Raw genomic sequence first — 16,921 nt, 5'->3', positions numbered from 1 at the left:
TGTTGTTTAGAAGAATAATGAACTTAGTAATTTTTGCTGTTCTTCTCAAATAATATGTACTAGTGTTGTAAAGAAAAAAAGATTAAATAATAATAATAAATCTAAGTTATAATAAATTATTTGCATTGATTTATCAATACTTTACTGTGCATTAGTTTAAAGGTTAATTTAATTAAGAAGCTGAAATGATTTAAGACAGAAAAAACCGCTGATGTAGGAATATAACATTTTCACTGCCTTTAAATATCTCTGGTTAAATTCAGCAATCAGTACATTTCCATGAACAAGAGGCCCAATGGGTCTGTATCACTCACCTGGCTCTACAGCAACTTTGAAGTTGATTGAGGTCATTTCTACAGATACTATGCTGATTACCTCTTTATTCAAATATCATAGTAAGCTAGGTTTATTCATATTAATAAATTTTCTAGTCTTTCATTCCAGCATTTTATTGGCCTAATATCAGGTCTATGAGGCTCTTGGCTATCACAAAATTATTGTTTACAGATTTAAGCCGATTTCACTCCTGTGACCTTGAATGTAGGTCAAGGTCATTTATTTGAACAAAATTGGTAGCCCTTTACCCCAGCATGCAACAAGGCTAATATCAAGTCCCTGGGCCTCTTGGATATAAAGGAGAAGTCAGTTGAAGATTATAGCCTATTTAACCCATGTGACCTTAAGTGAAGGTCAAGGTCATTTATTTGAACAAACTTTGTAGCCGTTCATACCTAGCATTCTACAGGCCCAATATCAAGTCATTGGGCCTCTTGGTTATTGAGAAGAAATTTTTGAAGATTATAGCCTATTTGACCCATGTGACCTTGAATGAAAGTCAATGTCATTTATTTGAACAAACTTTGTAGCCCTTCACCCCAGCATGCTACAGGCCGAATATCAAGTCCCTGGGCCCCTTGGTTATTGAGAAGAAGTTGTTTGAAGATTATAGCCTATTTGACCCATGTGACCTTGAATGAAGGTCAAGGTCATTTATTTGAACAAACTTTGTAGCCCTTCACCCAAGCATGCCACAGACCCAATACCAAGTCCCTAGGCCTCTTGGTTATTGAGAAGAAGTCGTTTGAAGATTATAGCCTATTTGACCGGTACCCATGTGACCTTGAATGAAGGTCAAGGTTATTTATTTGAACAAACTTTGTAGCCCTTCACTCCAGTATGCTACAGGCCCAATATCAAGTCCCTGGGCCTCTTGGTTATTGAGAAGAAGTCGTTTGAAGATTATAGCCTATTTGACCCATGTGACCTTGAATGAAGGTCAAGGTCATTTATTTGAACAAACTTTGTAGCCCTTCACCCCTGCATGCTACAGGCCCAATATCCAGTCCCTGGGTCTCTTGGTTATTGAGAAGAAGTCGTTTGACCCATGTGACCTTGAATGAAGGTCAAGGTCGTTTATTTGAACAAACTTTGTAGCACTTCAACCCAGCATGCTACAGGCCCAATATCAAGTCACTGGGCCTCTTGGTTATTGAGAAGAAGTCGTTTGAAGATTATAGCCTATTTGACCCATGTGACCTTGAATGAAGGTCACGGTCATTTATTTGAACAAACTTTGTACCCCTTCACCCCCAGCATGCTACAGGCCCAATATCACATCCCTGGGCCACTTGGTTATTGAGAAGAATTTGTTTGAAGATTATAGCCTATTTGACCCATGTGATCTTGAATAAATGGTAATGGTCATCTTTTCATGTACAAGACATTGCTAATTATTATGATGTTGACGATATAAATTTATTGCAATGGCATTTCGCTTCAACACACCTATATTGTCATTTTGATCGGCATATTTCCTACATGAGGAACATCATCCTCTGGATCATTCGCAGCCATCTCGTCCAAGAAGTCAGCATTTAAAATACATAAATTGTGCAATATACAACAACACATGATGATGAGATTTCACATTCAAGTTTTGAAGTCGTTTGAACCTTGTTTTTAGATGTCCAAATGCTCTTTCAATGACAACTCTTGTTGATGATTGGCATCTGTTATACAGTTTTTGTTGTGGAGTCAAATGTCCATTGTCTCTAAATGGTGTCAGTACCCAAGATTTTAAAGGGTATGCCGAGTCGGCTATGATATGACCATCTCCGCATAACTGAGATCCACAATCAAATAAATTTGAATTCCGAAACACGCGTGTATCATGTACACTTCCTGGCCATCAAGTATAACAATGGATGAACCGCATGTCCTCTCTGCAAACTGTTTGTAGAACAAGCGAATGGAATCCCTTCCTGTTTATATATTTCTCGTGATGATGACTTGGAGAACTTATACGAATGTGACTCCCATCCAAGGCGCCAATTACATTAGGAACTCCTTTTTTTATCTTTAAAACTATCCATAACTTGTCACTTCTCTTCACCGTGTGGCCAGACAATTAATGAGGACTTCAAAACCTTTACAATTACTGACACTACACGCTCTCTGCTGTGAATAACACTAAATTCGGATACACCAAATCTGTCCCCAATTTGAAGAGTGGTGTCACTTGAGCCTAAATACCACAATGTTATGAGTAACTGTTTTCTTATGCTCAATGATTTACGTCCTGCATGAGTTACTGTAAATTCTTCATGTTGTGAAATTTTGAGAAGTAAGAGATTCAAAAGACTCAATATTCATCCGAAAAAAACGCTTGAATATTTCAGGATTATAATCTGGTACAGTTTCCTCAACAAAGTTCCTGATCTTCGTAACATCTTCTCTGATTCTAAACAAAAATAAAGTCATAATATTATATAATCTATATCACAATATCAATTCATAATTTATCGGGCCCACCGGGCCCACCCTCCCCCATATTTATTAACAGGCGCGGATCTAGATCTCCCCCCCACACCCCTCAGGAATTTGAAAAATTAAAAAAAAATCCTAGATCCGCGTGCCTAGTTAAAAACTTTTTGTCCCTATCATATACTAGTAGGTTACATACTCTTCCCCCACCATGCATAACTAATTTGCTTCCGACTGGCACTGTTTATATACATTCATAACTCCAAGTACTAGTGTTCGTGTTTTTCATTTGGATTCTGTTTCAAATAAAGATCGTTTCTGTTGCAAGGTAGAACGAAGTATATTCGAAGGGAGGTAACTGTAACAAGCAAAGACTTCAAAAAAAAATGACCACGTGGCTTTCGGTACATACCTCGTGGAAGAATAAGAAAGAAAAACTGAGGATCCAGTTCTTGACATTTATTCAGAATAAAATTAAATATATCGCCACAACAATAATGATAATATAGCGTTTACAAATATACATTTAAACAATAATATATGCAACCTATAAAAAATGTGTCAACAAAGTCTGAATTTCATCCGAACTTATTGAAATTATATGGATAGATACATTTAATTTATTAAGAGAACACTGTTTATAGCTAAAATAATGCAAGATAATCCCATCTGTATCGGAAATATGACAACGATACACGTACATAAATGTGATTACAAAGAGTAATTATTATCAATTATCATAATATGAATCTAAAACTGGAAATATAATGCTTGCCAATAACATAGCGAACACCATTTTCATACTGGAACTATACATAAAATTATGCATTTATACTGCAATATGTTTGATATAGAAAAACTACATATTTAAAGGTATTCAAACAAAAAGTTTGAAATATTACTAATCTAGCTAGTATCGGTCTATAGACGACCATAAAGTATGGCTCAGACACGCGGAAACCAATAATATGTAGCTAACTTAGTTTGTACGAAAAATATATGTACATAATTTATCACGAAACAAATTTTGACAATATTTGATGCTTACAAAATTGCTTTTATAGCAGTCTAGATCACCATATTAAAAGTATAACTCCGACACGGGGAAACTGAGACTGAATATACAAATGATAGTAAGCACCAGGGTTGTTTACGTTTTCGGTGAAATTTGGCCCTCTTTTATCAGTTAGAGTCTATATTTAAGCGTTCTGTTAAATAACCAATTTTATAATATTGTACAACTTATGGTTTAAAATAAGTATATTGGATATGTTATTTTGGTAAAATGTTCTATGACTGTAATAGCTTGGTCTTAATATTGCTTATATTATATCATGTTAGATATATAATATTTACTATGATTGTAATGTAATTATGGAATATTTAATGTAAAACTAGTTCAGAAGAAATGGATTTGTAACAGCTTGTATGTATTATTGCGAATACTGTTAAATCAAAGGAAATAAAAACATGATTTGATTACCTTTGCATTCAACTTTTTTGTACTTAATATTAATTGCACAAGTAAATATGTTTTAATGCAAAAGAAGTGTAACTAGCTCAGTTTTCTTATCTGATACAAAATGATAAATCACACTTTATCTTTAAACCTTCAAGGTACGTAACAGGAAATAGCTTTGTAATTTAGGGAAGTACATTATATGTTGTACTTGAAATTGTGTTTTATAGCACGTTCTAGATCACAGCTACATCTGTAACTTTACTTTAATATTTATTTTCAATATGATATATTTTGATAGATCTATAGTATATGTAAAGTAATTATATCAATGCTGTCCATCTTTCGTTAATTTGTATTATATATTAAGGATTGTAAATCATATGATGTAATCTTTTAGTATGCTTATGAGCCGTCAGGCTTGGAGTGAATAAAGTGAAAGTGAAAAAGATCCCCCTCCTCTCTCTGCCCACACCTGCTGATACTGATGTGACACCATTTTATTACCGGACAGTTCAGGTATAGCCTCAGGAAATCTTTCAATACACTGGCCAATTAGATATACACAGGCATGTCAATCATCTCCCCAGGTGTGAGAATTTGATCTTCAAATATTGTAGAAATTACCATCCATATCTGTGAATGTATTAGGCAGCTAAAAGAATAGGATGGAGTAATATATATATAGTTGAAATATGTTGAATGTCTTTATTGTCCAGTAAAGCAAAGTAAACAAATATTTCATACAGAAAATGAATCTGAGTAGTCAATCATATATAGTTCATAATCTTACTTATCATCAAGGTAAAGTACTGTATTCTGCACTTATTATTTCTTGCATATTGTGTAATATGTATAACCATGGATAAATATATTTAATCATTATTATTGATTCTGATTTTGTATTTTATAAGTTCATGTAGAATTTGCAGAATGAGGATGTTGGAAATATAACACATGCTTTTTTCATTAAAATATAGAACTGTTAAATTAATATTCAACTCAGACGGCAATCGGACGGCGAAACACGAATGAATAAAAATGATTTTAGATATTTCTCGGTCATTTCAAACCCTAATATCTTACGTATGATATAGTTGTGCAATGAAGAACATATATTTGGGTCCATTCCTCGAAAATAATGCCAATTTAATTAAACCGCATTATTTCTCAGTTTCGGCAGAGACGTGTATATTTAGTTTCGGTAATTTTTTTCTCCACTCGCGTCATTAAAATGTACCTGGAACGAAAAACGATATTCAAATATGTTATTCTATGTAACCGCCAAAGAAGAATGTCGCGAACCGCATCAAAATCTGTTCACCGAGTGCCGAGATATCGCACATCGAAGTACGCGAATTGCACCTGTCGTGAAGGACACTTAATTAAGAAATTAATAAATAGATTCATCATGATCTACAATAGACTTATTATTATACTGACTAACTATATCTCTCCCGTATGAAAACCAGTGTTGGAGGCTACAACGTACTTATACATACCAGATTTTATCCCTTATTTTAACATGTCATTGTCTCATGGATAACCGACGATTAAATGCTTGAGAAAGATATACATATATACGATCGTTGTCAGTGAAATAATATAAAAGTGCTTCGCAACAATTATAATATTATTGATAGTTTTCGTGCAGGTACATATATAAGGTACTTATTAAAACCATAATTTTAGCTCCGTTTTTTATGACAAAAAACATACAATTTAGTTCATCGTGACTAATCATATTAAACTCGCAATGATTAAAGTGTACGATTTAAAAAAAAAAATCATTTCTTTTTGTAATTGTGTAATTATCGTGAAGTGATTGAGATCCTTGTGATTTTACTTTCCATTCGTGTGTCGCAAATCCTGTCTTCTCTTAAAACAGGACTTTAAGAAATATATAAACATGTTCGGAGAATTACGAATTCTCAAGTTTGAGTGGGTTAGTATACCGCCAAACAATTACCAGGTGTGAAATTACGGTCCACAAGCTCGTCACACCTGTCACTGCACCACAGGTGTCTGCGATTTCTGGTGTTCTAATCGGCACGCGCCGATAATTGCTTGTGAGTTGACGCTAGTAAAAATACTAAATTTTCAGAATTTATTTCACATCATGTATGAATTGCATTTTAAACTTATTTACTAGAAGCAGAGAAGTATTATAACCGAAATAAATATTGGTATGCAACAAACCATGCCCTCATAATAATAAAGGCTATATGATGTAAGTCGTTACATGTTATAAACGGCCCGTTATTTAAATGCTATGCATGTTACAACGACCCGTTAAAATAGAAACTTATTAAGATTTTACTTGTTATATATGACCCGTTATAATAGAAAATTAGTAAGATGATACACTTTGTATTTGACCCGTTATAATAGAAAATAGTAAGATGTTACAAGTTGTATACGGCTCGTTATAATAGAAAATTAGTAAGATGTTACATGTTATATATGGCCAGTTTTAACAGAACATTATGTCCCTGGTAGCACTTGTTATAACTAATTCACAAATATAACTCAAAAAGTTTATTCAGCCCTTACATAATTATTATCTAATTCGCATTAATTGCAGGCACGTGTTCACGTTTGTTTCCAATACTTTCTATATATTTCCTAAATGGAGCGTACCATATACAGAGTTTTGATATAGATGCCAAGCGTTAATAAAAAATAAAATAAAATTACTATGGAAATATGAAAAACAAGTAAGTAGTAAAAATAAAAAAATAAAAACAGATTTACTTCAATTCATTTACAAATATTAAAGCAATATCAGAATCAAGAACAAGAACTTGTTTATTTGTTCAAAAAATAAAGGTCGGCTTATGACACAAGAAAAATAAAATAAAATTACTATGGAAATATGAAAAACAAGTAAGTAGTAAAAATGAAAAAATAAAAAAACAGATTTACTTCAATTCATTTACAAATATTAAAGCAATATCAGAATCAAGAACAAGAACTTGTTTATTTGTTCAAAAAATAAAGGTCGGCTTATGACACAAGAACTAACCACGTGGCCGTGTTGTAAGAGTACAGGCTAGAGTTATGCCCCTTCGAATAGAACGCTTCGATTTAGACCATTTGCATAAGCCGCCATTGAAATTCAGGGGCGATAATCCGAATCGCGGAAGTCACGTGACACCCGACATTCCACAGCGTATCCAATGTAAACAAATCTTGTCGGCAAATTGAATCATGATAAAATGTCGATATCACAATTTACTTCACTGAAAGTACCAGAGTTAAAGAATTATCTATCAAGGAGAGGTATATCTGTAACTGCCATTTTAAGAAATAAGCTTGTAAACCTGTGCGAAGCAGTACAAACACTCGATCTACCGGTCGACCCAGACTGTCTATCGTGTAAAGATGACACCACGGTTTTGTTAGATAAAATCCGATCTGCTGGTTGTCCTTTCGACAATCCATTTACAGCACCTGGTTATTCTACAAATTTTTCAGATATACTTGATTTTTCTCTATATGATCTATTCAACTACCTTGTCAACAGCAAAGCAGATTATGACAAAAAGAAACTCAAAGCATACAAATCTTGTGAAGATTAACTTACAGACTCTTTATTGACGGTCACATAGAGGAGCTTTTGTTCAATGAGCTGAAGTCACATCCTGTTTGTTTATTTAAAGCTAAATGTAAACCAACACAGAGAGAAACAACATACCTAAACAAGAAGTATTATGATCTCTGGATTATGATTGATAAGACACATAGTGAGGCATAGCATACTGTACATGCACAGGAGGGTAAGCTAATGCCAACCACTTTCAGTCTTATAAAATAAAACAATGAACTTTGATTTCAGGCCTTCTCTCACCCAATTTCAAATTTCTCCTTATCCCTTTTTGGACTTTTAAAAGATTATTTCCTTTTTACTATATTCAGTTTCAGAAATTAAAAAAGTCTTAGGCTTGCTCTCTTATTTTTCAAAGTTGATCATATTTCAAACAAAGATTATCAATTAACATTTATTGCAACGTAAAAACCTTTCATACAGTAGAATCTATACGTATATTTAATACAAATAAATTCATAACATACTGAATGAAAATTCAAATGCCATTTAAAGAAACATTACAAATAAAGCTTTAAGAACAAATATAATTAACCGAAACTGACATCTATTTAATTTCCAAAAGTGTTAACTTGCATATACAAAGATCCATTCAATATTCCTCCAATGTTACATGTTTACAGGGCAGATGGTGCATGTCGCCATGTTTCTGCTGCATTGTATGAGTTAGAAAACTTTGAGCAGAAATCTGTAACTGATGGTGAAAACACATGGGCAAAAAGGCCTCACCTGCACGATAATCCTGTACCAGTTAAAAAGCTGAAAGTAGTGAAGGCCAAGTAAGTTTGATTCAACAAAAATTCATATCCCAGAACTTATATATATACATGTGGAAATCTGCCAATTCCTAGACTACACATAGGAAAAGAACCACCTTCATTGGATGTCTGGAAAACTGATAAAAATAATATCAATAAATTTGAAAGTATCATTATTTTATGTTACATTGTACATGCCGGATCAATTCTGAACGACTTTGTGGTGCAATAATTTACCCTAGTATTTCCCAGGATACACTTGGACAGTATTTTTGTTTTATTATTTCTTTCTGATAAATATATTTCTGAGATTACAGTAGGCACCATTTTACAATTTTTTTAACTGTATTGCATAGTATCAAATGTATACAAAACTTGTATCAAATATTTTCTCCTTATATGATAGATATAGCAGTCTGAAACATAATGATGACATCCCATCAACTACTTCATATGACCCACGAATCCGCAGTCAGAGGAATACGATTACTCAGGATCAGATAAAATCTTTCGCACTATCCCTGAAGGAGGTACATAATATATTTTTATAAAAAGCAAAACTCTACTGTTTTTTTCTGTGTCAATATCAAAACCACAAATAAATAGTTTAAACATTTAATTTCCATCAATCAATCGGTAATTTTGAAGTCATGCCTGGCATATTGTTCCAAAGAAAATGTTAGATAAACAAAATTTACCATATAACTACCCAAGTCTCTGACAATGACCGGCTGTTAGAGCCTCCAATTGATGAAATACATTGTACTATCAATATAATTCTTTACCTGGTTATAAATCCTGTTGATTCACAGATTTGTCCAAATGCTCAAGCATTAGACTTGCTTCTTATGGATGAACCAGAAGAACAGATTGATAGAAAGGTTGATGAAAAATGCATGAAACTTTCCATTAGACAAAATGTAGTAAGTTATCTGGAACAAGAAGTCAACAAAGACCAAGAAAATTCTTCAGACCTTAGTAGAGACTTCTTGGAAAAAAAACATGATTCACTAACATTGTCACCTGATCAGATAGCATACATTGAACAGACAACTGTTGGTCAAGCTCAAAACAAAACCTGGAATGCTTTACGTTTAGGCATGGTTACTGCATCAAATTTTAGGAAAGTTTGTGACACCGTTGACAACAAGAGAAATCCACCTTCCTTGGTCAAATCTTTGCTTGGTAAATATGCCATCAATAGCGATAGTAATAATGATCCAGCACCTCTAGAATGGGGTAAGAAAAATGAAGAAAAGGGTCGTGATTTGTACTTGCGTGCAAACAGAAGGAAACATCTAGGATGCAAAATCACACAAAAGGGGTTAACTGTCTATTCGTGTAAATGTTATATAGGCTGTAGTAGTGATGGTGTTTTCTCCTGTAAATGTAAGAATCCATCTCATGAAGATAAAAATATTGAAATGAAATGTCCTTATTCATTAAGAAATGAAAATCCAAAGATGGCAGCTATACTAAAAGGATGTGAACTTATTGATGGGAAATGGGTGGTAGCAGAGAAAAGTGAATATTACCATCAGGTTCAGGCACAAATGGGTATACTAGAGATTTCTTCCACTGATTTAGTGATATACACTCGCAAAGGCATCCATGTTGCTCAGTGCGAGTTCAATCAAGGCTTCTTTGACAACATGATTTACAAGGTGCAATATTACTTTGAACAACATTTGTTAAATGGTCTGATCTCTGAAATACGAGCCGATACACTGTAAATACAAATTCAATAGTTGAATCAGAGAAAAAATTCCCCATGTATTTATTTTAACACATCATTTAAGACTGTATTTATGTATCTTAAATTTACCTAAATCTCTTACACTGCAAGACCTTTATATTAAAATATTGCTAATAATCCTCAAAAAAAAAACCTGAAAAATCAAGAGTGACACATACAAAATGTACTCCAAAAATCTTTATATTTATCTCAGTTAACATTACCTACCCATACCACAGAGTAATATTTTCAGTATACATTCAAATAATAATCACTATTTCACAAGTTGGTTGTCCAAATTACACAGTGCTGCACAAACCATCACAACATCATCAATAACATTCTTAAGTTTCAAACTTATGACTCCTTGGAGCAGAGCAAAGTTTTTCAAACGTCCTATAGCCCTCTCGACATGAATTCTTGCATGGGCAATTCTTCTAGTCTTTGTGGTGGCTTTGCTGCAAAGCTGTCTTCCCATGGCAAATAGTGGCATATTCAGAGTGGCACCCCTTAAAGCAAGTTCTCCTCGGATAAGGAAACCCCGATCTGCCATTATGTCATCCCCATACTCAACCTTCTCCAAAAATCCACTCTGCAGGACTATTTTCTTATCTGAAATGCTACCAGTAAATGCCCCAGACACAAAACTAAACGATCCTCTGGGGGTTATACCCATTAACAATTTAAATGTATTATGATGCTTGTATGATGACCAGGTAATCCTTTGAGAGGAAGGCATACTAGGTTTCTGTATGAAAAACTCGGTACAGTCAATAACACACCTTGTCTTGGGAAACCATTTAAAACACTTGGGTAACTTTCTTCTACATTGTTCCCTGGATGGCCAACTCACTAAAAAAACTTAGCTCATGGGACATGAGACACATCCATGTGAAGAATATACGACTCACAGAACTTGGTGAAATGCCGAACTGCTTCCCTAGTGTGGTGTTATCGTAGCCTCTCCTCAGACGAAGCAGAGACATAAGGTATTCTTGCCATAATGACAAAGATCTTGGTCTCCCATAATTGGATACCTAAAATTGAAGAAGTTTCCTATTATTTATTTGGTTCTAAAACTAATCAGTTCTAATCATTTCTTTCCATACACAGTTTTACTTACAAAGAAGTATTCATTATTTTTCTTGCATCGAGTAATTGAAATTTAAGAAAAGTTAAAATGTCACTGATATAATACATGAGATTCTGCTGAAAACAATTTATTTCCTTTGTAAAATTAATTTTGTTTCCAGATTCTTTTAACTGAAGAACCAGCACTACTGTTATATTTGTATATATATACACTGTTTTCACCAACTTACCTCAGCTTTGTCCTTGTTAGTATCTGCTCCACGCCAATAGGACATGTTTTCAGCCTTTCCCCTCAGCCATCCAAACACCAATGACAACAATGCAATTGACAATCCTAAAAAAAAAGCATATTAAAACTCAATGTAAATTAGATTTTGTTTGTTTGGAAACTAAAGGTAAACACTTAATTAAATGATTATAAGGACATGTACATGTTCTAAGACACATGCACTTCCGAATACATATGTACAATGTAGCTACATTTAGACATCAGATATTATAGGTAATTTTTATTTTATCAAGATAAATTTCTCTCAACAGTACTTAGTTAACTTGCGTCATTTAATTTATACTTAGTAGTAAAGGCTGTTTTACACTTGTCCTCGTCCTTGACCTTAATCTGCCAATAGCCCCAAGTGGCGTCCAGCTTTGAGAACCACATGTTGCCGGATAATGTATCTATGCACTCCTCCACTAAGGGTAAAGGAAACACTTCCTTCTTTGTGACCTTATTGAGGGCGCGATAATCTATACACCATCTCACGCTTCCATCCCGTTTTCGTACCAGCACTGGAGACGATGTCCATTCCGACATGGACGGTTCGATCACATCAGCCTTAAGCATTTTCTCCAAGTGTTTCTCCTCCTCCCCCACAAAACAACTAGGGGTCCTTCGGAATCTCTGCTTAATAGGGCGCGCATCACCTGTGTCGATGGCATGCTCTATTGCTCTGAAATTACCTATGTCAAACTCATGTGACGAAAACACATCGGCATAACTTATCAACAACTGTTTTAAGTTAGCACGTTGGTACTCGTCACGTCCCAAGCATGACCGCTGGTAAAGATCCTGTAGGTGTTCTGGAATCTCCGAGTTGTCATTCATTGAGGTTTGTAGGGTACGAAAGGTGGCTTCTGGTTTATTTCCGTCCTCGGGGGGAGTATCTCATCTACTTCATACGCCGTACCAACTCGTTGATTCTTAAAAAGTGTAACTTTTCTGTCAGACAAGTTGATAAAAGACATTGTTGGCACCTGCTTACCCTCGATACAAACACGACATGCAAACATGGTTCTAACCTCCGGCTGTATAAGGTATGGCTTGTCCTCAAGGGGTTGGTCTGGGACACACTGTAACTGGAGTACTGATCTCGCAGGTACAGGAACCCGTCGGGCAGTTCTGATCCTAACAGTGGAGACAGCATGCACAGAGGCCTCAGTCTTTGGCTCAAAGGGTACCACTTTATCCTGAATATGAAAGGAGTTCTCCTTCATATTCACTGTAGCCTTATGTTTAGTCATGAAGTCTAGTCCAATCAGCATATCATCCTCAATAGGTGCGACATACAGATTTTCTCTAAACTCCAAGCTATCAATGACTATACTTGTTGTATCAAGTAAATACCCTATCATCTCCATTTCTCTACCAGCACCGCGCAAGGTAAACTCTGCTTTTATCCCGGGTTTTGTTTCTAACGCCCGATACACCCTATCAGAGATCAAAGTAACCTCTGACGCAGTATCAATAATCGCGTTGATTTGCTTACCTTGGACTGATACTGGTATTTCAATCATCGATGACGACTTCAGCTGTCGGATGACTAAGGGGCGCTCCGTTTCTTGTAGGCCATCTTTACCTCGGATCAGACATTGGCCTTCTAGCCTGATCCCTGCCCGTTTAAATCTTCTGAGAAAGACACTTGCTTCGCTGGCTTGTTAGCGTCTTTTTTTTTGGACAGTCCCTGACCATATGTCCAAACCCGTCACAATAGAAACACCGTCCATTGTTGGTTACGGAAATACAGTCCGCACACGAAACCGCTCGTAGTAAGTTGGTTACCAGTCAGGCTATCAACAAGCGGGACTATGACCTTAAAACATTCACAAGGTCATATTCCGTGGGTGATGCTGTGTATGTGCTAGATACCGCCACAGTCAAGGGTAAGTGTAGCAAACTCTCCCCAACCTGGGAAGGACCAGCTCTGGTAGTCCGTAAACTCACGGAGTATGTGTACGAAATCATGCTCCGAAAGAAACTTGTGACGATAAATCATGATCGTCTCAAGCCTTGTCGAGACAGAGATTTGCCCGCCTGGTTACTCAGACAACGCGAACTCCGCGCTCAGGGTAAACAGGGTCAACCGGCTGTAGCAACAGCTGAGGACAGTGCGTTCTGTCTATGTCGTGGCCCTGATAACGGGGGACTGATGATACAATGTGAGGAATGTAGGGAATGGTATCATGGTTCTTGCGTAAATGTAACCAAGGAGCACGCCAAACTAATTGATGTGTATCTCTGTCCAGAATGTCTACCAGGGTGTAACTAGATCTTATCTTTTTACAGAAGCATGTCTGACAGCCCTAGGACACCTAAGCGACAATGGAAGGCCCAACAGAAGCAGGGAGGACCCAGCAAAGCGACCCTAGCAGCTCTCCGACGACCTGAGGAATCTGTCATTCAGTGTGTCCGGAGAGTGAGCCATGAAGGGACGTTGCTGGAGCCGATGGCATTTTACATGTCCATAGTGTCTTTAGCCGTCCCAGAGCTTCAGGAAGCAGTCCTTCTGCAGTACAAGCTGGCCGCCCGTAGGTCGAACAGGTGGTGGATTAGGGAGACCAGAACAAACTGTCGGTGTGATCTCCGGGATGAATGGATCGACGGAAACTTGCCATCTCTGGACGGGAGCAAGCTGTCTCGACCCAAGAGGAAACCTGTGGCCACAGCTCCAGCACCAGCGCCCGAGATGTGCAAAGACGTACGCCTGCAGACAGACTCGTCTCTGTCTGTCTTCCAGGGAGACGCCAGATCAGGTAAGCTGGATGAGGCGGGTGCGGACATGGATTCGGACAAGTTGGACCTTACGTCTGATGCCCCTACACCATCTAACCAGGAGAGCATGGACTTGTCAGAACCTGTGTCGTCATTTCCATCAGTGCCGATGTCGAGGGGTGAAGTGGTGGATTTTGAAGTCTCATCGTCAGGTCCTCCACCTCATTCTGGGACTTTGTGCCTGATGCCTGCACCAGTGATACCTAGGACGGGAGCCCAGCCTTGTCGTCCGCACCAAGGAAGTGGTGTGGGTGTTTCTGGACCCCCTACGAGGAACGTCAAACGACTGTCGGGAAAAAGGACTTTGTCTGTCACCGGATCAACAGATTCGCCACTGTGCAAGGTCGCCAGACATCAGCCCCCAGCCCAACAGCCCAAGACCGTGCCACTCTACTTCCCTCTGTCTGGATGTACGTCCAAGGACAGGCGAGCGAAACGCCATGCCGTAACCAAGCACTTGCCGATGGTGTTTTCCGACGTCAGTTCTAACGTCCCCAACCAGATAGAGGCGTTGAAATCATTGGTTTGCCTAGCATATGGCAGGAAAACCACTCTCCAGGCAGCTGTAGACCACGTCAACGAGTCGAGGATGATTCCGGAAGGGAGCGTCCTGGACCCATAAAATTGTCACCTCGAGGTCTTCCGGCAAGCTTGTAGTTTGTTGGGAGTCCGAGAGCCTACAGAGTTCTCTCTACATCCTGTGAACTCTCCTGCTGTGTTACTGTTCTGGAGATGTCTGATCGCTATGTTGGATGTCTGTACGCCGGCGCAACGAACAGAGTTTTACAACTTTAGAGTTGTCCGACTTACAGTTGAACCACCATTCGAGGAAGCAGCCGCAACAACACTGCAGCCGGCATCTCCAGAGTCGTCGGCCGAAGCTGAGTTACCTCCAGGTCTGGAAGAGTTCTACGTGGTGGATGAAGTCGATTCCGATGATGAGGAGACGGCCGTGCCTACCCTTAGCGCACCCAGCAGCCCGGACGTCATCGACAGTCATTTCCACCTTGACAGGACCAGCCGCCAGATCTGGGGAAAGAGCAGTGGACACACCGTCGAGGATTTGCTGGCCTATAGTTATTCAGATGCCGTGGCGGAGACCCCAAGCATTCCAGTGAATGTTGTCGGAGGCATTGTTGTGTTCAGCGAACCCAACACATACCCCCCTGTGGACTTTGAGTCGCATGGACCATGGAGGGTAGCAGTGGGTGTCCATCCCAAACACTATGAGACACTCACCGTTGAGCGGAACATTTGTCTCCAACGTCTGCATGCTGGATCATCCCAAGGTAGTGGCTCTAGGAGAGTGTGGCCTAGACCGGACCATACCCATCTCGAGATGGTCGCGTCAGGAGGAGGCCTGAGGATGGCTCGGCCTGATCCACCCCTAGTGCTACACTTAAGAGGAGTCAAGGGAGATAGCCATGGCACGGATGTGTACAGATCCGCTCTGGGTATGGTGGAGGACGTATGCTCCAGTGAGCAGAGGATCCATGTTCACTGTTTCATGGGAAAGAGCGATATTGTCAGGGCGTGGCTGCGGAAGTTTCCGAACACGTATTTCGGTGTAACTGCTGCTGTCCGCGTTTTTGACAACCCGCAACTGGAAGGACTCAAGGCCATCCCGTGGAACAGGTTGCTGTCAGAGACCGATTCTCCCTACTTTCCCCCTGGGAAGGCACGGGTTAGTACACCAGCGTACATTGGGGAGACAGCGGCTGTAGTAGCAGCACATCTGGACGCTCGGACACCCGAAATCCTTGAGTGTGCGACCGCCAATGCCCGAGAGCTGTACCAGTTATAGGGACCGTGAAACTTTCATGACGCTAGCTATAGTCCTTGCGAGCTGAAAGTTTCACTTGTTATTGTTTTTATGTGAACTGTTCAGAAGTTATTCAACTTTGTGTGGCCACATTTTCCGGGACTTTCCTTGGAGCAAGGAACTTTTCTGTGAAGGTGTGTTTTGCTGTCGGTATGGAGGAGCATGAAAACGGGGAGGAGTGTATACGTAGTGAACCTGGGACTAGTCCGCCAGAGTTGTCTTCCTTGTCAGGATTCCGTAGTCATTCGGGCAACTCCGGGTGTCTCCATGGTTCTGACAGGAAGTCAATGTGTTTTGTGATACACCGATACCCATCAGGAGATTATTCTGATATTATTGAGAACCATAGATTTCTATCTGCTCACCCGTCTACCTAGACCATTTGGTGAGTATATACTTATATTCAGTGACCATATATTGTGCTTGACAACACGTGAGTTCACTATAATATAAAGAAATACGAGTCAAAACCACAGGTACTTGGGGTAAGAAATTACAGTTGTGCGTTTTTGGGTAGTTTTGTGTCTTGAAATACCGAACAAGAAATCAAAAAACATAAATCGTAGTTAAAACCCATTTTTAATATGATAATGCGTTTATCTCAACATTTAAGGGTGTTTTTGGGTAGGTTTCAGG

The 16,921-nt window shown here is 38.3% G+C and overlaps 1 protein-coding gene across 1 annotated transcript; it reads left to right on the top strand.

Moving 5' to 3' along the window:
* The first annotated feature begins 13,981 nt into the window (after positions 1-13,981).
* Positions 13,982-16,267, top strand: LOC117331083. The gene is given in 4 exon segments (XM_033889680.1): positions 13,982-14,986; positions 15,101-15,736; positions 15,738-15,819; positions 15,822-16,267. Coding segments are annotated over 4 exon segments (2,169 nt in total).
* Positions 16,268-16,921: the final 654 nt, after the last annotated feature.

The sequence above is a fragment of the Pecten maximus genome, chromosome 7, assembly GCF_902652985.1.
Source record: "Pecten maximus chromosome 7, xPecMax1.1, whole genome shotgun sequence".
Lineage (NCBI taxonomy): Eukaryota > Metazoa > Mollusca > Bivalvia > Pectinida > Pectinidae > Pecten > Pecten maximus.
The sequence above is the reverse complement of the archived record's forward strand: the minus strand, read 5'-3'. Positions and strand labels throughout refer to the sequence as shown.